A 22,699-nucleotide genomic window follows, 5' to 3' on the forward strand; every position below is an offset into this window, starting at 1 on the left:
AAAAAGCACGAACCAATCATCAATTTGGCTATGGAGCGGGCGGCATCGACCCTCTCCGAGTGTGACAGTAGGGATGGGACGATATGAACATTTCATATCACGATTATCGTGACAAAAGAAATCGCGATTTACAACATTATCGTGATAATCAAAATCCATTATCCTGGGGCGGAACATTTGCGAAAAAAATGTCAGATCTACAAGCTCACAACGCGTCGCAATTGCTTTATCAATTACGTTTTAAAAGTTAAATGTCTAAAGAATCTGTACACGCGCACGATTCCACAGTAAGCTGAACATGTTAAAGTTTGAATGGTGTTTCTAAGTGTGAGGAGTAGTAGGTGTGTAGGAGTTGATACAGTAGGTGCCAACATTTTAGGAGAATAGTCTAAGAAATAGTGAGAACAAATATAGTGTGCTAATTGCGTCCGTAGGTCGCAGTTAACTATGAAAACCAGCACATCTTGTCCGCGTATGTCTGTAGGTCACGCCTGACACTGTGGTTCCCCTGACACATCACAGTGACATCACAGGTCTATGGGTTTGTCGCTCTGACATCACTGTGATGTCAGGGGAACCACTCTTAACAGAATGGGTTTGCCGCTCTGACATCACGCTCTGGCTTCACTCTGATGGCACACTAGCAGAATCCCTTTCATGCCCATATATGGAGTTCCCTGATGTCATCATCAATATTAAGCCCCCCTGATGTCATCATCAATATTAAGCCCATATCTAACAGGACTTCATATGGGAATGCCCATATATGGAGGTCCACATCGGCCACATACTAACATAATCTATATATGGCCAAAACAGATGGCCAAGACAGCCCATATCTGTGTGGCTGGTTCTACAGATCTGGATCTCCATGTATGGGCACAAAAGGGTATGATGTCAGATGTTATAGACGTCATAGGACTTTCACGTAACGAATAACTGAGTAAGCATGTTTGGGCTCTCACAGCATATCTCCATATACAGTACACAGATCTCCATATATGGGTACCAGGGGTCTCCATATATGGGTAATTGGTCCGATATACATCACTGGCCAGAACCTTTTCAGGCCAAGGACCCCTTAGTTGAGAGAAAGATGATGCAAGGACCCCCACTACCTTTTCAAAGATTCCATATAGTTTCATCGTTTGACAGCACAATCATCAGTGTATTTTGGATTCACGTCAATTTGTGCCTTCAGATATTTAACCACTTGAACCGCCAATACTTAATAAACTTGACCTTTCACTCTGTACTTAATCTGCTCTTTTCCCCCTCTACACCAAACCTGTTTGCCGAAAATAGCCAATCCACAAGCTTTTACAAGCTTCTACAAGCTTTTACAAGTGTTATCAGCTTGTAGATCTGCCATTTATGGCTGAAGTTCTCAGAATATGGACACTAGGGTTCAAGTAGGGATATTTCACTTTCAAAAAGACTTTTGGTAATTTTATCGTCTAACCAGGCTTTTATGAACACCCTGAACAGTTTTTAATCTGCTTGATTCAATATTTAGATATTTGATGTAAATGTCATCAGGAGGCTTGATCCAGGGCCTCTCCACATACACACCCATTGTAACTTCAAACTCCATTTTAACCATGATAGATTCATTAAAAACACCCATTATATTTTTTTCTGGTGACTCATACTACCCTCCTAATACGCAAGCAGGCCGTGTTTTTTCGATAACTTTTTGTCCCCCTGTTGAAGACCTTATTTTGTTCTGGTTGGTTACCTGCATGTGTTCCTGCACCTGCTGGTGTTTCTGCTTGGCGGCGTGAAGCTCGGCCTCGGAGAAGGCCTCCCTCAGAGCCTGCTGGGAGATCAGGGACTCCAGCTCCAGCAGCGCCGACACCCTGCAGTACTGGCCGATGAAGGTGGGGCAGTACGCCTCAAAGTGCACTAGACCAAGAGGAGGGGGGGGGGGGGGGGGGGGCAGTGTTAACTCATAGGAGGTCCACGACGTGCCGACGTGTCAATCTCTTTGATGTCTCCCTGTGCCCATTTACGCGTTCAACACGTTGCACAGTAAACTGTATCAATCTGTAGCTACTGTACAAAGCTACCGCGGTGACGGAAAACACTCCATTTCCTGAAATGTAGCACGAGATCACGTGACCGGGAAGTCCTGGCTCCCTCATTCACATCAGTGTAACCTTCATGTTTAAAACGCGGCCTTCTCTACCGGCCGTTACAAAAGCACTGATTGCGAATGTTAGAAAACTGTCCTGACTGAAAGAAAATGCTATCATGAAAATAAACAGGACATACTCGGATTACATTTACTCTGATTACTTTTTTGCCAGGCCTTCAAAATACGTTAAAATGACGATTAATTTAAATGTTGAATAATTCTGGGCACCCTGTGTTAATTTTGTCGACTGAGACTAAGACTAAAAGACTACAAGATTTTGATATTTTGTCGATAAAACTAGACTACACTAAAACAATTTCATAAGACCAAGACTAGACTATTATGTGTGTTATTCAAAAGACCAAGCCTAAGACTAAATCCAAGTCTAAGACTAATGGCTGTAAAGAATAACACTGGTATGTAACGATGTGCAATGAAATTAAAGCCAAATACGTCTTTTATCTTTACATTTGAGAATGGCACTTATCTGTTCTTTTCAAATCGTTTTGGTTTTGCACAGAGAGTAGCAGACAGTGTCAGATGTAATTGATACTGTTACTATATTATTTGCAGAGCAGAGATTTTGACTAAAATATTTTGATATTTAGTAGACTAAAGTGGCGTTTCCATAAAGCCACTTTTTGCGCATTAACGGCTTATTCGCAAAATCTTTTTATGGAAACACTTCAAAATGCGAATAAACTTTCATTATCCGCAAAAAAAATTATCCGCTTGGAGGAGGTGGATTTTGAGGCTTTATCGAATAAACTAAATGCGCATTTGTGAAATAAATGCGAATAAAATATTACGTTCTAGTCCATATCGTCCTCCTATAACACGTTCCCCCGCCGCTTAATTAACGTCCACTGGCCCACAAAACAAACCGGTTGTTACCGGAGTGACCCTTCGTCATCACACCGTGTTGCACGTGCCAAAAGAGGCCGTACAAGCTCACAGCAGCTCGCATCTGCGACGCTGCAGGATACAGTCTGCCCGGAGGACTCAACCGGGCGGCGGGGCGGTCGCCTCAGCTCGGGGCCGGGGTCGCTTGCTCTGTGCTCCCGCCGGCCGCACTTTCTCCGCGGCGGTGCGTCACGACCGGCTCTGGGTCGGGATACCTGTGCAGCGAGTCACAGCAGTGGCCTCACGTCTCTTGGTCTGAAAAAATCAGCCCCATCCCAGCTCTGTGCACTGTGTGCAAGCCCGCGGGAAGTGTTTACAGCACGTCGGTTAGACGGACCCAGGCAGGATCTCCCAAGAATCGCATTTCACCAGTTTAATGGAAACGGGCTAAATTCGCTTTGTCCTAATACGCATTTCTGATAATTCGCTTGGAAACATGGCTCATGACTAGACTAGACTAAAACAATTTCAGAAGACTAAGACAGGACTAAGACTAAATGGTGTGTTATTCAAAAGACTGAGACTAAATCAAAATTTGCTGAAAAGATTAACACTGTGGGGGAGGGGTGCACCCATTAACACATGGGAAGCCAAGGTTTCTAACATTTCTAGCTGTTGCTGCTGCCGCCGTTCACTCACGCTTTATTTTGAAGAGCCGCGGAAGCTTTGTGCGTGTTTACAAACGCTCGCGAAACTAAAATCCAAACCGGGGCCGACCATCGCGCTAAAGTGTCGCCATGAAAACAATCAGATCTCTGCTTCCCTGGCGTTCTTTGCACCTCATTCATAGATAAAGCCCTTTTTTATGTTTCAGCCTAGAATGGAAATCAATGCAGCCTGGTCGCGCCATTGTCTCTCTCTGCGAGCCACGGTGTGACGTATGGACTAAGGTCATTCACAGGGCACACAGCATGCGCACAGCACGCTGTACAGTTAACCCTTTGTTGTCTCGTTGAGGAACGAGACAACTCCTTTTGGCAGAGTGACCCCTAGTGGCCTTATCTCGTTACTGAACGAGTTTGGCCCCTTGGGTGTTAAGACCTGAGTCCCATTCTACAAATGGCTTCCAAATCAGCAGTTCTCACACTTTCGAGATTATTATTATAATTTCTTTATTCAAAAATAGCAGATGTACAAGCTGTCACGCGGCGTGACGCTAGGAGGAGCCGGGATCGAACCGCTCTACTATACCCGGGCTGCTACTGCACAGTACCTCCCAGTGATTCAAGTCATAACAACTAGGACTAATCTACAGGGCATGGAGCGAATAAAAAGGGAAACGCGCTTCACAAACTTGAGCAGATGGCAAAACCACAATGTCATATACAGTTATGGTGAATTAATGCATGACAGTGAGACTCTGGAGTCACGTTTGCTCCTGTTAGACCATTGTTTCCCAAGCAGTGGGTCGGGACCCATATGTGGGTCGCGGACACATTTGAATGGCTCAAGAGTAAATGTCAAAGTATGAATACTGTATGTATATTTTTGTATTTATATATTTTTTTTAAATCCCCAAATTCATTTTTCATGAATGATAAAAAAAAGAATCATGAATAGAGTAAATAAAAACAATATCAAAGAAATCAAAGAAATTCCATGAATTAAAAAACGAATGTTTAAGAAGTAGTGAAAATAGCCAATCTATATATAACCTTAAAAAAGCGGCACGAAGCATCGTGTCGTGAGCTCATAGCTCTGCTATTTTCATTTAGTCGGAGGCCTTAGGGTTTTTTCGTGCTAATCAGTCTAAAAGCGCCAAATTTTGCGCAGATGTAGCCCAGGGCTTGCTCTAATGATTTAGCTAAGGCGCCCGAGTCGGCGACCTTCGGGGTCGCCACAACGGCCAAATCAAGTTGGGCTCCCATCGACTTTCTATACAGGAGGAAAATACTGCTTTAAGTAGGATGTGAGGGGTCTAACTAGGGGGTTTGTCATGATGCTGAATCCATTGCAAGCATTTGTTTTGCACAAAAAACATTCCTTGGGCTATAAATGGCCCCAGAAAACACCCACAAAACTGAAAAGTGATGACTCGTCACTAAGCCATCGTTTTCTGGGGACATTTGTAGCCCAAGGAAAGTTTTTTTGTGCAAAACAAATGCTTGCAATGGATTCAGAATCATGACAAACCTCTAGTTAGATCCCTCACATCCTACTTAAAGCAGATGTATTTTTCCTCCTGCAGCATAGTGTATATAGTGTAGTGAAAGTCAATGGGAGCCCAACTTGAGTTGGCCGCTGTGGCGACCCCGAAGGTCTCCGACTCGGGCGCCCTAGCTAAATCATTAGAGCATGCCCTGGGCTACATCTGTGCAAAATTTGGCACTTTTAGACTGATTAGCACGAAATTACCATTTTATCTCCCTAAGGCCCCCGACTACTTAGTTTGGGTCCTGGGAAAACTGATCTGATGTCCCTTTTGGGTCTTGATGAGCCTAAAAAGGTTTGTGAACCACTTCCGTTCTAGACTGACCCAGTTCAAAGACCTGCAGTGGCAGAGTTCTAGACTGACCCAGTTCAAAGACCTGCAGCGGCAGAGTGAGGAAGCCAGAGCGCGGGGAGTACGGGTTGTTCTGGCCGGGCGCCGTGCACACCTCGTCCGACGGAGGCAGGAGCAGCAGGAAGGAAACCTTCTCGCCAAACTCCAACACTTCCTGGCTGTAGATGCGGAAATCCTGGGCCTGGAAGGGAGACACACGTAGGGATTAAAATGTCACGTCACGATCGTTGTCACCCAGGCAATTGCGATTTACGATGTTATCGCGATAATCAAAACATTCCCAACATCCATTATCCTGGGGCGGAACCTTTGGGCAAAAATAGCAGATCTACAAGCTCACGACACCACGCGACGCGATGCGTCGCAAGCTTGTAGATCGGCTATTTATTGGCAAAGAGATTTGGCAGTGAAAAAAGACTATCGAGTACATTATTTCCAGGTGTGTTTTACCAATTTTACCAATAGAGGGTTCAAATGTTACCAGATATGCAGCTCGGCAAATAAAAGGTGAATTGATCCCAGTGCATGACGGATAATTTCATGATAAATTTATATCTCCAAGATACGATTATTGTGAGTGTTTTTATAACGACTATTGTCCCATCCCTCGACACACGCGAACTCACGCACGCACGCACGCACGCACGCACGCACACACGCTGGCAGACAGGCACACGTGCACGCACACGCACTCACACATAGACCACAGATGTGAGGCTTCGGAGCCAGAAGGGCTTATGTGATCATTTTCTAACTTTACAGGAACGATGGGAGAAGAACGTTGGTTCTCGCTGGAATCTTAACGGTAAATCTTAAATGTTTGCCATTTGCGCGCCTTGACTCGGTGGTTGGTGTAGGTTTTCCACAGTTTTCCCTTTACCACGCGTGAGACTGATATCACGGAGGGCTTTACATACATTTATTTTGTTGCCCAAAAATGGCAGATAAGGCCTTCTGGCCCCTTGCTCTAAACCAGTAAAAACGCTGAGACTATAGAATGATTTGTGGTGTCTTCAAGTGGAAAGCAGGGGATCACACAGGGGCGTCAATTGGGTATGGCAGGGGTATGCAGTTGCCATACCCTGGGTCCAGGGGGGACAATAAAAGTGCAAATAAAAAAAATATCAAAATTTTACAAAATGGTTACTTTAACGAGGTATTATAATTATATTCTCAACACTTTTATTCTCCCCGTCTTGACAAAATGGTACGGTATATTCCCAGGTTCCGCAGGTCAGCTGCACAGGTGCAATTCATTATTGTTAATTGTGGCACGTTTACTAACATGCTAAGTTTTGCTGCACTTGAACAACCATTCAGGGCTGCCATATCCAGCCCAAGAAACCGCAGAAACCTGTGTAAAAAAACTGACAAAACTCGGGGTTTTTTTCAGACATTGTGAAAATAGCCGATCTACATGCTCACAGCGCCTCGCAGCACGAGGCGTTGTGAGCATGTAGATCTGCTATTTTCACAATAGAACCGCGTTATACAAAATGTAATGCCTCTTTTCCATGAGGACTCCCATCTTTGCCATACCCTAGCTTTTTCTGAACTGGCGCCACTGGGATCACAAGACGAGCATGGAGTAGGCAGGACAGCATACGACGGGTTGGCGGTAATCAAGGGTTATTGCGTATCACCAATAAACCGTCCAGTTCTTTTGTGGACGAGAGCTCTTGGATTCCCTATAAGTATACGAGCGCTGAAACCATATTCTTCATAATTCGAGCCAAGTGGACAGAGATTGTTGCAGTGCTGCGATGCTGCTGGGAATCGAAACCATATTTGTTCTTTTTTTTGCAAGAGGCCATCCAGTGCCAGGGCGCTTTGGGAAAACCGGCCTTTGAGCGTAATGCTTTGCAGAGACCCTGGCATGGGTGAGTTGGTGGTCTGAGTGGAACTGGGTCAGTATATCCGCGCATTTTTCTTTGACTTCATTTGAGCTCTTGCATAATTCTTCCCCCGCAGAAATGCACGACCGGGGTTTGGTAATTTTTTGGGGGGAGGTGACTCGCACGGCAAAATCTCGATATTCTGAGGTCCCGTCGTTTCGAGGTCTCAGTAGTCCGGTTAGGGTTAGGGTTAGCTCTGACAGACCCGTCGGTAAACGAATAGACCAGAATTTCTCAGCCCCTAGCACTCAACTTGAGTCAAAATAAATTAAACTACTTCACTACTCACCAAACCAAAGGTAGTTTTGCGTTGTTGAAAGTCTATTCTCTGCGGTGGGAAACCTCTCAGCCACTCTGTAAAATACATTCTTTTTGTCATGAAATAAAACGCATCCAACTCGACCGCCGCTTATTTCCGGGTTGTGAACCGCTGTGTCTGCGGCGGCCGCTGGGTGGCTCAAGGGGTGGGGTGCTGAGAGGTTTCCCAACGCGGAGAATAGACTTTCAACAACGCAAAACTACCTTTGGTTTGGTGAGTAGTGAAGTAGTTTAGTTTATTTTGACTCAAGTTGAGCGCTCGTAGGGGCGGAGAAATCCCGGTCGACGGGTCTGTCAAGAGCGTCAGTGCTGGACCAGAGCTAGGTTAGGGTTAAGGTTAGGGTTAGGGTTTAGGCTTAGGGTTAGCATTCACCAGGTTAGCATTCACCAGCGTCGGCAGGTTAGCATTTCACAAGTGTCGGCAGGTTAGCATTCACCAGTGTCTGTGGGTTAGCATTCACCAGCGTCGGCAGGTTAGCATTCACCAGTCTCAGCAGGTTAGCATTCGCCAGCGTCGGCGGGTTAGCATTCACCAGCGTCGGCGGGTTAGCATTCACCAGCGTCGGCGGGTTAGCATTCACCAGCGGTGGCGGGTTGGCATTCACCAGCGCTAATGCTAACCACCACTAGCCTCGGAAAAAAAACTGGGACCTCGGAAACAACGGGGACCTCGGAATAGCCGCTGCGCGGCCGACTCTCACCTGGTTCCCGGGGACGTTGATGTGCGCCACCAGGTCCTTGGCGGCACTGCGGAGGTCCTGTAGGAGGCGGTGTGGAGCACTCTGGACGTCCTGGTCCATCTCCAGGGACTCCTCCAGGGAGCTGAGAGCCTGCAGCCACTGCCACTCCTCCCTGGGGAACCAGCACATCACATGTTTGACTTGAGCTATTGACAAAGTAAGCCATTTACCATTCGAGGTCGTGGGTTGTTGGCTGATTTACCACTGTTTCAGGGTTGTGCCACGAGGCGAGTTGTATCTCAAATATTTGCTTCTGAGGGGTCCCTGGAACAGCTATTTTTAGATGGGGGTCCGTGGCCAAATACATGTCATTTTGGGGGTCCTTGACGTGAACAAGTTTGAGAACCACTGATTTAGAAGACGTTGGAAATACTCCAGTAAAGTAAAAATACCTCAAAATTGTACTCAAGTACAGTACTTAAGCAAATGTACTTAGTTACTTTACACCACTGGGGAGGAAACAGCACATGTCTTCATATGTGGGAGCAACCACACCGCACGCACACACACACAAGCACGCACGCACGCTGCACGCACACTCACACACATTCACACACACATGCAAATTGGTTCTGCCAACTTTTGGATACTTCTGTAGGCCTACATCCAATATGCCCTCAACCTACACTTATGAAACAGCAGTAAAAAATCGAATTAGGGACGCCAATTATGCCCCCGAAATTAGATAGGTGTCCCAAATCAACTAGTTTGATGTCCAAATTGTTTCCCGAAAACATGATCAGTCAGGAACACGCAAACACGCACACACACACGCAAACACGCACACACGCAGAAAGACCAGTCACCGTTCTTTTGCCTCTTCCCGTGCTTAGGGACGGGACGATGAGCGTTATTATCGTTTATCGTGATAAAATAAAAATAAAAACACTCACAATAATCATATCGTGGAGATTTAGATTTATCGTGATATCGTCCTCTGTCATGCACTGGGATCAATTCACCTTTTATTTGCCGAGCTGCATATCCGGTACCACTTCAACCCTCTAATTGGTCAAACGGAAATACGTACAATCTTTTTTTTTTTTTTTCACTCTCTACCAAATCTCCTTTTCCCCCAAAATAGCCGATCTACAAGCTCACAACGTGTCGCGACGCGTTGTGAGCTTGTAGATCTGCTATTTTTTGGGGCAAATGTACCGCCCCCCCAGGATAACGGATGTCGGGGATATTTTGATTATCACGGCAATATCGTAATTCGCAGTTTGCAACGCATTGTGAGCTTGGAGATCGTCTATTTTCAGTGTGCAGTGATACCACACTAAACTAAGCATAATCAAGTCTATACTGGAGACGTGGTGTACGGCAGGGATTTACACATAGTGTGGGACATCCTTTCAACATAAGATGCTGAATTCAAGTTCAGGAGGGTTTTGACAAGGCGATTCTCTTGAATGCTGCCTTCAGGTATGACATAGCCTAGTTCCAGACCCTGAATCGCTAGCCACACCCCTTTAAATTTTTTGTTTTGGCGATTCAGGTCTAGCATCGCTCTCATTGAAGAGGCCTGCCTCGGTTGAAAATCTGTACGGCGAATCAGCGTCGTGAATCAGCGTCTTGTGATCAGCGTGGGTGGGGGTTTCCCAGAACTCATGTGTGTTTCCAAGTACACCAGCGCCGCCGCCGTACCGTACTGCGCATCACGTTGCGGTAAAATGCGGTAAATTGCGGTAAAATGCAATCGTATCGATCTCGCTATGAAACACCAGCAGGCATGTTATGTTGTGTTTGATTACTAGTTCGTAGTGCTCCTATTCTGACTGTTTCTTTGGTTAGCAAGTAGCACTAGCAAGCAACAGGCTAGCCCATGGGCTAGCCACTAGCCAGCCACACTGAACCAATCGCTGAAGACTGCCTTTTTTTTGGCAACGCCCATCCCTGCAATTGCCCTGGGGGGAAGCGACCTCAGACTGAATAATGGAGTGAAACGAAATGTCAATTCAGGCTGAGTGTCAGGCTAGGTATGACATGGAAAGAAGGGCATTTGCATTTCTTTCACCATAGTAAACACTGCATTCACGGTCTGGAGAGGGCACTTTTTTACAGACAGATAAAAGGGCAGGGGCTCAAGCCCCCATTTGATGTCTATGTGTGCACGTGCCTGCCGAGCCCCACCTGGAAACGTTGCTGTTGTCCCGGACCTTGGTGTGACAGAGGACGTTGGGCAGCTTCTGGGGGACCAGGGCTCGGATCTGGTCCACCGAGGTGCACAGCTTCAGGTAGCCCAGGTACAGTCCCGGGGGCAGCAGCTTTCGGCTCCGCCGGTGGTAGGCCAGCTTCTCCTGGGGGGGCAGGGACGTGCAGAGGATGTTAGAGAGGCAGGGTCTGAAATTTCTAAAAGGGCCTTTTGGTGAAAAAAATGGAAAATAGCCGACCTCCAAGCTCACAACGCGTCACGCTGCGACGCGTTGTGAGCTTGGAGGTTGGCTATTTTCATGGTCTGGAGAGGGCACTTTTTACAGACGGGTAAAAGGGCAGGGGCTCAAGCCCACTTTGATGTCTATGAGTGCACGTGCCTGCCTGGGGGGGACACACAGCGGTGGAAAAAGTACTCACATGAAACTCGAGTAAAAGTACTCTGTTACAAGTAAAAGCACAGAATAAAAAATGTACCTGAGTTAAAGTACAAAAGTATTGGTATTAAAATATACTTAAAGTACAAAAGTAAAAGTAGGCCTACTCGTCATGCAGAATGTTACAGTTCAAAATGTCATTTTTATTTTTAAATAGCAGATCTACAGGATCTATCTACCAGAGATGGGCACTCGAGTTAAAGACTCGCCACTCGAGTCGACTCGGGTCGCAGTTTTGGCGACTCGTCACTCGACTCGGACTCGCCCCTCAAAGACTCGACACTCGACTCGGACTCGTCCCCCAAAGACTCGTGAAGTTCACAAGTCTTAAAATAAAGATTGTTCACGACGTGAACAATCTTTATTTTAAGCACTATAATGCATGACAAGCCCGACAAATATTGTCCTTTCCTTCTCCTTTCTTTCTTCTCTGGTGCGCGGCTGAGCGCCGCTGTACGGCTGAGCGCTGCGCAAGGACACAGGGGCGACCGGGTTGTTTTTCCCAACGTACTTAAGCGCAACGGTGGGGGCCAGGAGCGCTTCGCTGTCTATGTTCGCTGTGTTCACTTGGGCCGCGCAGAGCGGCCCGTTGGGAAAACCGCAGTCTGTCTCGCAAAGCGTGGCAGACAGCCGTCTGCATGGACTTTTCATCGTAAGATTTAAATATTAAAACGGCGAAATAAAACACACATGTTTAGCTCATCATCAGCTATTTTACTTCAGCTAACTTGGCATTTGTTTAATAATTTGATAAAATGATAGGATTATCTGTGAGAACCTGCTTATCTAATGTCGGGTTTCTCTCCGGCGAGCGCATCCTCCTCTCGTCTTAATGTTCCACCAGCTGCAGGCAGCTATAGCCTAATAGCTGAGCTCATTAACCCCTCGTAACTTATTGTTTAAAGCATTAACGTGAGGTTACGCCAACATGCCCAGTAAGCCCTACTGTTACACTGCTAGAGGATTATTAAATAGTTTTTGTATCTGTTGCGCTCGCGCGTATATAGTGCGTCTTTTCAAAAGAGAAGATCTATATCTAGACGCGCCATGACACGGTGGATTAATAGCTTGCAACTCTGATTTTTTGGGAGCCTTATAGACTAAACAATATAATCCATCTAGTTGATTTTGTTAGGCTTATAGGCTATTAATTCATATAGGTTGTTGTCACTAAATTGCTATTGAACATTATGCTGTATCAATGACTAAGTAATGTAATCAATCCTGACATACTGTCTGTTTATATTAATACAGTAAAAGAGTGATCATGAATGAAACAATCATGCAGTTGCCAGTACATAATTTAATTAATATACGCCGGTAACAAACGTCAGTGATGTAAAATAATTCCCACTAAGAGTACACGTCGCTATGGTAACCCGTAGCGATACGTTTTACGTAACTGCCGTAAAGTGTTATGTTGCATACTGTCCAGCTGGCGGCTGCTTCAAATAGAGAAATTGTGATTGCTTCGCAAGTCGTATTAAAAACAACATTTGAATACTTGTAGCTCAAGCTCTCTTAGGAAAAGGTTAGTACAGAAAGCTACAAAGGTCTACTAAAAGGATTTAAACACAAGAAAGCACAATGGCTTGTTTACATTGTCATTGAGGTCCTTTCGTACTGCATTCAAAAAAGTGTCAAGCAACTGCTTTGGGATTATTTTATTAACAAAGAAAGTCGTCGGATGATGATCGGGATTCGGGACGGGGACCCTGCTACTATTGGACATAACTGTGTTGCTTCCGAGGAACTTTCACCGAGGATGGAGGCAGGAGGTCTACTTCAGAGATGTTTCCTGGGGGAAATGGATCCATTATTATTAATCGTGGAACTTTTAACTGCCTCCGTAGCGTGACTGAGTACATACATTCATGTGTCTTTCCTAATTTAGCCTGCCATGGCTGTATCTGTGAGTACCGGGTGATCATGATGCGCCATGTAACTCTTTTAGCTGGAGGCTAGATCATTATAAAAAATAATAAAAAAGGATATATATGTATATAAAGACTCGTACTCGACTCGGACTCGTGATGAAAGAGACTCGACTCGACTCGGACTCGGGGGTCCCCCAAAGACTCGTCACTCGACTCGGACTTGTCCCCCAAAGACTCTTGACTCGACTCGACTCGTGATCACGAGACTCGTGGGCATCTCTGCTATCTACAAGCTTGTAGATCGGTTCTTTTCAAATGTGGTAAATGTATGTTTTGTAATAAAAAAAATCTACAAAGTAACTAGTAACTAAGGTTTTCAAATGAATGTAGTGGAGTAAATATTTGGATCTGAGATGTAGTGGAGTAGAAGTAAAAGTATTGGACATTTGAAATACTATGCAATAATGCTACATTTTATTTATAACGAGCTTTACATTCTTAAAGGTTAAAAAAAGCAATAATCCAAATCTACAATTACTTTGTGGATTTGGATTTGTATTACAAAACATACATTAACCACATCAACCTTATATATTTCAGCCATTTGAAAATAGCCGATCTTCAAGCTCACAATGCGTCACGATGCAATGCATTGTGAGCTTGTAGATATTTTCAAAAGATTTTTATACTTTTGAAAACTTCAAATTAGGACATTCTGCATAACGAGTACTTTCTACTTATGGTACTTTAAGAACATTGTGATACCAACACTTTTGTACTTTTACTCAAGTAAATGTTGGACTTTTACTTGTAAGGGTGCCCTCACACCAAAATACCTACCGAGAGTGGAATCCACATTCCGCCAATGCATTTCAATGAGAAGGGAGCGTTTTTTGTGTCCTCTGCTGGCATGAAACTGCTTCACTCTCATTGAAATGCATTGGCGGAACGCATATTCCCAGCCGATTTCCGTGTTATCCTCCCTTGGGATGGGTCTGTTATCACTCTCATAGGTACTTTGGTGTGAGGGCACCCTTAGGTTGCACCTACACCAAAGTACCTACCGGTATGAGAGTGGAATCCTCCATTCCGCCAATGCATTTCAATGAGAATGGAGTGTTTTTTTTCTTTTTTTTTCTTCTTTTTTTTTGCAGAAATCCTCTACTGGCATGGAATCGCTCCATTCTCATTGAAATGCAGTGGGCGGAATGGGGAATCCACTTTCATAGGTACTTTGGTGTGGGTGCAGCCAGTGTATTTCTACATTGCAGTATTGAGTCTTCATATAATAGGTCACTAATGTTCATGATAAAATATCACAATTGTTTTCTACTCAGTCCAAGTCTCCTAGGAGAGCTGTGGGAAGTTCAGAATCCATTGTCTTGTGACATCATCATTTTCTCCCAAAAAATTTTATCAATATTTTTGAAAAAAATATTTAGATTTTTATTATCGCGAGAACAATGGCTTCCACTTTAAAATTGCAACTTTTCAGGAATAGAAAGCCTGCAGTTTCTATTAGCTTGGATTCCCAATCGATGATGTCACAAGACGATGGGTTTCTGACCTGCCCACAGCCCTCCTCTGAGAGAAAAAAAAAGAAAAAAAAAAGAAAAGCTATTTTTGAGTGAGGACCAATTATATGAACATAGGTTGAAAAGTGGTGGAGTGCCCCTTTAAGTAACAACAGTACGTTTTCCACCAATGCAGGAAAGAGGATATTAATGAGTTGTATTGTAATGAATGAAGATTATGATGATGATGATTATGATTGCGATGAACACTACAATAATGGTAATTGTGTTGGAACGAAGACGGGGGTGATAATGACAGCTGTAATGAGGATGGAAGTTGTGGGGAGAAGCTAATGATGATGATGATGGTGACCACATTAAAGCCATTCATCTCTCAAACGTTTGTCTGCAAGGAGGGGCACCCTAATATTCCCTGGGACGGGATTCTATTTGCGTGTTCTTGGCAGGGGTGTCGCACCAAATTCTGGGCCCTGGGCACAAGGATTCACTGTGGGCCCCCCATGAATGCTTTAACCATTGAAAAATAGCAGATATAAAAGCTCGCAACATTGGCACCGAGTGCCACGCTGCGATTTTTTTCTTTTCTTTTTTAAACCTATGTTTCTATGTCAGTGGTGCTTAAACATTCTCATGTGAAGGACCCCCACAATGATATGTATTTGGCCACGGATCCCCATCTCAAAATATTTAGTTCCAGGGACCCCCCAGAAGCAAAATTTGAGTTACAAATGTTCGCTTAAAAAACACAAATTATTCAAAGATTTGCACACATTTTCACGACTTTTCTAAAACAGCAGATGTACAAGTTTAGCCTGACTGTAAGCGCCAGACTCAATCACACACTTCGTTTTGGGATTGAGTCTGAGCCTGGGGGGACGGAGATTCTACTTCAGCGGGGGCGGGGTAAAGCCTATTGACGTCACACACACACACACACACACACACACACACACATACACACACACAGCCCCGTGTGTCGCCGACGGCGACGCGGCGTGACATTGCAAAAATACGTTATTTCTCATAACATATTATATGACTGCATGTTTACGTTAGTGCAAAATGGTATTAAAACGTAATGAAACGGCACTATTCTATAGTTTATTAAAAGAATTCGAGTCGAGTCTGACTCCGCCATGACAGTTTTCACGGACCAATCAGAGTCCACTAGCGGCTCACATGGGCAGAAGAGCACCAATCAGAGTCCACTACGGAATCTCACGTGGGCAGAACAGCTCCGAAGGGAGGGGGCTGGGACCGGACCAGCATACCACGTGCCTCAAGTCTACAGCCCTGATTGGCCCATTCAATGCGCCCGCTCTTCAGGCGCGCTTGAAATAAAATAAAATATCTCCGGGTTCAGTCCACACTACACACCACCCACCAACAGGGGGTGGTGATGTGTGGACTGAAGTATCAGGCTAGTACAAGTTCGCAGCGGGTGCTCGCAGTGCGGCACTCGAGCTTGTACATCTGCTGTTTTTCAATAGCTAAAGTATAAAATAATTCCAGGCCCCTCTACATTGGGCCCTAGTAACCCCAGTCCCACTTTCCCCCTCCCCTTGTGACGCCCCTGGTTCTTGGCCCTGTTGTTACGTTAGAAACCAAGTTGTTACAGCCCCCGCGGCTTGTTTGCAGTGGAAGTCAAACACACCAGAATAACCATTCAGCACATTTCTGTGTATTTCATCATACAATTTGTTCATAACTGGCCACAAAGCAAATATTTCTCTGAACTGTGGCTTCGTCAAAGGGAGCCACCACCATTGTTTGGGGCGACCGCAAGCCCAAACCAGACTCGAGCGGCTGGAGACAAAACAACATGGCAGCGGCGGGTATCGGGTTTAACCAGGCCCAACGTGGGGGGAAAACTGAATCCAAGGTTCGTCTTTCAGCCGGCCCGGGGGGGGGGGGGGCGTACCGAAACGCAAACTGCAAGGCCGAGGCTGCATTAGTGCAGACACTAACAATTACCTCAACGTGCATCTTTAAGACCACAGCGCTTAATGGCCGAAGAGGTTTAAATAAACCTTCTAATTGCTACCATCTTGAACGAATAGCGCGTAAAAAAAAGTGGAGGGATTCTGAGGTAGAATTGATTGAAGTTCATGTAATGTTCATGGTTGGAGTGCGTCCTGGGTCAGGGCTGGCATCTGGCATTTAAATGTCTTTGTTGGTGAGTCGGCTGGATATATACTGGAGTCCTCAAAGAGTGACATTTGGGAGAAGAGAGCTAGGGCTGATTAACGCATTCAGAACGGGTACATATTATTGCGTATTAACTATTAAAAAATAGCAGATATAAAAGCTCGCAGCGCGGCACCGAGTGCCGTGCTGCTATTTTTGAAAAATCGTGTGAACATTTGAATTTTGACCCGATTCTCTAAGTGTCTTTTGAATAATCCTTCTAAGGTTTTTTTTGAAAAACCTATGTTTCTATATGTCAGCAATCTGGCTAGCCATCGTCAAAGAAAATGTCCTTTTCACTTAACTGGGGCTCAGTTAGTTTGTTCTCGAGAGACTACTATGTCAGTGGTTCTCAAACTTTTTCATGTGAAAGACCGCCAAAATGATATGTATTTGGCCACGGACCCCCATCTCAAAACATTTAGTTCCAGGGACCCCCCAGAAGCAAATATTTGAGTTACAAATGTTCACTTTAAAAATGAGGTATTCAAAGAGTTGCACACATTTTCACGACTTTTTCAAAAATAGCAGATCTACAAGCTTGTATATCAAGCTATTTTTCAATAGTAAAAGCATTCAATAATTCTAGACCTAAACGGGTTAACGTGTGTGTCTAAATAGAGACTCTGCACAATGTAGTGCCAGCAGGAGACATAATTGGAAGCACATTTAAATTTACAGTCGTATTGTATTGGCTCTGGGGGCTCTCGTTAATATAGGATTGTTGCAAAATGGGAGTTTTAAAAAACAGATTACATCTCATCCAATAAATGAATGTTTTTTGGGGGCTGTTATTTGGGTTTTTGGAAGGCATTGTCCCCCCATATGAGCCGTTTCATGTTATAAAATATTTGGGTAACAAAAAAATGCATGGAAAATAATCTAACACAAACCACCGCTTACAAAATCTTTCACACCATTCCACACAGTGACGGCAGCTGGGCTGGCTGCTTCCAAAACAATGGCAGAAAATAGCTCATTTTTCCCGACGCCGAATTGCCAACTTCAGACAACTCGGCCATTCGCTAAATTCCTTATTTATAGTTTTGCTGTTATTGTTTTTTAAACAGCACTAATCTGATTTGTCATCGTTCTTTGTTGAGTCTTTATTGTGTTTCATATCGTGCAACAACGCAACCACATAAGCCCTCGGGTCCCTGTTCTTCTGGGCATGTCTTAATAGGCTTCAGCAAAAAAAAAAAAAGAAAGAAGAAGAAGCAGATCGTACATGCTCACAATGCTTTGCAAAAAGATACGTTGTGAGCTTGTAGATCAGCTATTTTCAAAAGATTTGTATACATTTTATGCATTTGAAAACTTGTGAAATGGGACATTCTGCTACATTCTACTTTTGGTACTTGAAGAACATTTCGGAACCAATACTTTTGTACTTTTACTTAAGTGAATTTAGAATTCCAGACTTTTACTTGTAAGGGTGACCTCACACCAAAATACCTAGAGTGGAATCCGCCAATGCATTTCAATGAGAATGGTGCGTTTTTTTGCAGAAATCCTCTACTGGCAAAAAAAAAAAAAACGCTCCATTCTCATTGAAATCCATTGGCGGATTCCACTCTAGGTATTTTGGTGTGAGGGTACCCTAAGGTAAACAAAACAACATCAAGTTTAAGTGTATAGACTAGAGGGTATCTTCACATTTCTAAAGTGACAATTTAAGGACTTTTTAATACCTCTAAAATGACAAATGAAACATTGTCCAAATCTACATGCTTTTTTTTTTTTTTCAACTTTGACTTTCGACTTTCTCTGGTGGGAGTCGACTTTGTGTAACGAAGTCGACCGAGTCGACTTGTCGACTTTTTCGTTAATGCTCTAGTCCCGACCCAGTGTTTGGGAAGCAGTGGTCTACAGAGATATATGAAATGCTGCAACTCACGTGGAGCGTGATCAGCAGCGTGTCCAGGGCGGTGGGCTCCTCGGGGGAGGAGATGGACTTGCGTTGGAGCTGCAGCTTGCAGAGCTGCGTCCAGCGCACGCCGTCCAGGTTGGGACAGGTGCTCATGTCCTTCAGCAGCACCAGCAGCGCGTTCCCGTGCTTGTCCTTGATTGGCTCAAAGTACGCCTGGCCCAGGTCCTGAGTGCCCAGCGAGCCCTGGAGGGGAGTGGCGAAATTAGACCTTATTCCCCATGGGTTTTCAGATCAAGGGGGCCCTGATCAAAGGGGCCCGGGTCTGTTGTCTTTGCATGATTTAAGCGCAAACTACAATGATTAATCCACAGTGGTATGAATTTATGTAGATATGGCCGCATTTTTTTATTTAGGCCTATTAAAAACACATTTTATTTTCGCCACTAGAGGGGGCCCTTGGGTTTTTAAAACCCAAAAACCCTATCAAATTACGCTTGTGATTGGCAAGACAAGAGTGGTTATAGTGCCAATAGTGCCAAAAAGCCGAACTAGTTCGGCTTCTTGACGGCTAGCGACGCAATCCGGAGTGCCGATCCCGAACTAGTCCGGCTTTTTTGTCGGCTAGCAATGCCGTGCTTTGGTCCTTACTGTGAGCTGATTATTGACACTGTTGTAGGTGGTCCGAGGGCCGCCGTTGTTTACCGCGATCGCTAAGCACATTTTCCACCGATGTATTCAGTAATCCAATGCAGATGGCCAACTTTGAAGCCCATTTTCTCTGAATCTATGCTTTTCTGGAAGAGGACAGCCTTTATTCGCGGCAGAATAGCCGGAAAATGTGCTTCTAACAATAACATTAGCCTAGTAGAGGTAATGGAAGCCAAGGCCTTCCGGCACATAGTGATGACATGCACGAAAGTCATCGCGCACGTAATGGCTGCGCCGGTTTGCGCAGCTACAGCGCTCGCCTATGAGAGTTAGGCCGGCCACCCAGCAGGAGATGGCTCCATCTAGTGGTGGCCTAGATGAGTTAATATGTGGAGATCACTTCCAAACGTAAATTAAGAAGAAGACAAATGAAACCCAGTTTCAAGTGAGCGGTGCATTTGAGCAGTTCATTTCATTAAGCGATAATAACTCATACATAGTTCCATATGCTACATACATTGTTACATAGTTACACTCAGTCAAGCTTGGGAGCGCTTGCACTAGGGATCGGACGATATGAACATTTCATATCACGATTATTGTGCCCAAAGAAATCGCGATTGATTTATGATATTTTCGCGATAATTATCCTGGGGCGGAACATTTACCGCTGCGTTGCGACACGTTGTGAGCTTGTAGATCGGCTATTTTTTGGCGTGAGTGAAAAAAAAACTGTATCAAGTACGTATATTATAAGTACCCTTTAGCTATTATAGAGGGTTTAAGTGGTACCGGATATGCAGCTCGGTAAATAAAAGGTGAATTGATCCCAGTGCATGACGGAGGACGATATTGCGATATTGCGACGATCTCCACGATACGATTATCGCGAGTGTTTTTGTATTCACGACAAACGATAATATCGCTTATCGTCCCATCCCTCAGGCCCGTTGTAACGATTTTTGGGAGGGGAGTCAAGATCAAAGACCTGGGCCCCCCCTCCACGTGGGCCCCCCTCGGTTTTTCGCCCGGCTGAAAAATACAGGTTTTTCACAGGAAATTATTCATTTTTAAAGTAAAACAATTTTTTTTTTAAAAACAGTTCTACACGGCGGCAGAACCGTTTAGGCTCAATATAATAGGGTTTATATAAAGTATGATGTCTTAATCTTACCTTGGGAGAAAGTTCTTTCACAGTCACTCAAATCTTTCCTACACAAACTAGACTGCTCCCGAGTCCTGTTCAACCCCCCCCCCCCCACCGCAGGGCCCCCCCTTTCCGGGAGGGGGGACACAGTACGCTTTGCCCCCCCCCTTTCGGCGGCCCTGCGTCCCTACATGAGTGAGGTGTGAGGGTTCACCTGGAGGTGGGAGATGGCCTGCAACAACTTGAGGCGCGTCTGCAGGGTACAGGAGCACGAAGACTGGGACGGACTGAGACACTGCTGCAGCCATGGGATGTCCTCCCAGAGGTAAGACACCTGGACACGCACGCACGCGCGCACGCACACGCACACACACACACACACACACACACACACACACACACACACACACACACACACACACACACACACACTTGTAACCATTGGTGTCGCACCACATTCTGGGCCCTGGGTACTTTAGCTATTGAAAAATAGCAGATATACAAGCTAGTAGATCTGCTATTTTCGAAAAATCTTGAAAATAGTCTTTGAATATTTCAAATCCTTCTAAGGTTTTTTTTTGTGAAAACCCATGTTTCTATGTCAGTGGTGCTCAAACCTTTTCATGTGAAGGACCCCCACAATCAGGGCCGGGGGGGGGGGGGGGGGGGGGGGGGGTTCGGACAGACTTCGCTCAGGGCCCCGCATTTCTCCCAGTCGGCCCTGCCCACAATGATATGTATTTGGCCACGGACCCGCGCTGTGAGCTTGTATATCTGATATTTTTCAATAGCCAATGTATAAAATAATTAAGCCCATCTTGGGCCCTCAGTCCCACTTTTCCCATCCTTGTGATGCCACTGCTCACACAAAGACACACACTTGTAACTTAAATATTTGCTTCTGGGTGGTCCCTGGAACAACATATCCTGAAATTCACGTGAGCAGTCTGAGCATGGCGTGTAGTCTAGTAAGTACGTAAACCGTAATTCAATGTTTGCATGGCTCTATGAATTCAACGTTCTGTGGCTTAATTTTAACAATTAAGCCATAGAACGTTGAATTCATTGACTCAAGTTATTCAAATTAAAGGTCTTGCTATTATAGGCCCGCTCTTGTATACCTGTGGGGCTTTTGCATAGCGTTCATTGATTTTGCAGACAAATCTGGCAGTGCAAAAAAAATAATATATATATAATAATAATGGATCTTTGCAATAATGCCTTGTGTAGTCTCGCCTGGCCAGACTGTTGCCTCCGCGATTTGGGCAAATGCTCCCGGCATACAGTCTGGGGCACGGAAATAGAAACGATGAGTGCGAGATAAAGCGGATGTGACGCAACCGTTCCCTTGGTGCAGTAGCAATAACATGTCCTACTGAAAGCGTTATGTCTCCTTTCAATATTTTTTGGGGGCGTTATTTTGTCTTTCTCTGGTGTTGTTGGTGTTACTTTCATGATGTTTTCAAACTATACACCCATAACAAGAATATGCCGCTCAAATGACTGTGTCTGTGCGAGTGTGCTTCTGTTATGTTTCCAGTGGGACTACAGTTCAGTGCAGCAGTGTCTATTCCGATACTCGCCGTTCGGGAGCTGCCGTTCCAGACTCTATATAGCATTCGGAGATTGTGGAATAGTTGTCTGGCTACACAAGACTAACCTTAGTGAACCAGAGGAAGTCTTGCATGAGGGAGCTGGAGTAGGAGTCCTCCACCTCCACGATGGGGATCTGCTCCTCTGGAGTCACCAGCACGCAGTCGTCTCTGTAGAGGATGGCTGTCACGTAGAGCCCCCTGGAGGGTGACCACACAAACACGTGAACACTCAAGACTTTCACCAAAACGCCTTTTCAGATTTCACTGCACTTTATCTGCCATATAGGTAGGGTTGTTCGATTAATCGATTTTTAATCGTAACCCGGTTTTTTTCCTTTGGATGATTTAAAAAAATGGAAATCGTAAAATCGATTTTCACTTTAATTAGGGAAATTCGTACTCATTGGAGCCTTGCACGCGCAAAAAGTACACAGCCCCGTCCTCCTAAAGCAGGACGACAAGGTCCGACACCAAATTAATACTACTTTCTATCTGATGTGTAATTTCTTTGATGCGCGTTTAGCGCACGTCAGACTGAGCAGAGTTCACCACCGCAATGCGCTCACTCGCGATGGTTCAAGCAGCAAACAGAACAAAACGCTGCTGAGCTGGTAAACTTACTTACTTGTTGTAGTTTGAAAGAAGCTTATTAATTCTGTGTTACCCACCTACTGACTGTAGTCTACTCCTACTGTCCATGTCACTGTGTTAATTTTGCGTCGGGAAGCGAAGCGCTTCGCCTCCGTTTACAAT

The 22,699-nt window shown here is 44.9% G+C and overlaps 1 protein-coding gene across 1 annotated transcript in view; it reads right to left on the minus strand.

The window, feature by feature from the left end:
• Positions 1–22,699, minus strand: part of ankfn1b (ankyrin repeat and fibronectin type III domain containing 1b) — a gene marked incomplete at both ends in the record, with an annotated part of 375,118 nt that overhangs the window by 12,750 nt on the left and 339,669 nt on the right. The window contains 7 exon segments of the mRNA XM_080747475.1: positions 1,739–1,905; positions 5,556–5,724; positions 8,458–8,608; positions 10,630–10,796; positions 18,584–18,799; positions 20,566–20,685; positions 22,012–22,144. Of these exon segments, the coding sequence (XP_080603601.1) occupies positions 1,739–1,905; positions 5,556–5,724; positions 8,458–8,608; positions 10,630–10,796; positions 18,584–18,799; positions 20,566–20,685; positions 22,012–22,144 (1,123 nt within the window).

This window comes from Nannobrachium achirus (assembly GCF_963921795.1).
Source record: "Nannobrachium achirus genome assembly, chromosome: 18".
NCBI classification, from domain to species: Eukaryota; Metazoa; Chordata; class Actinopteri; order Myctophiformes; family Myctophidae; genus Nannobrachium; species Nannobrachium achirus.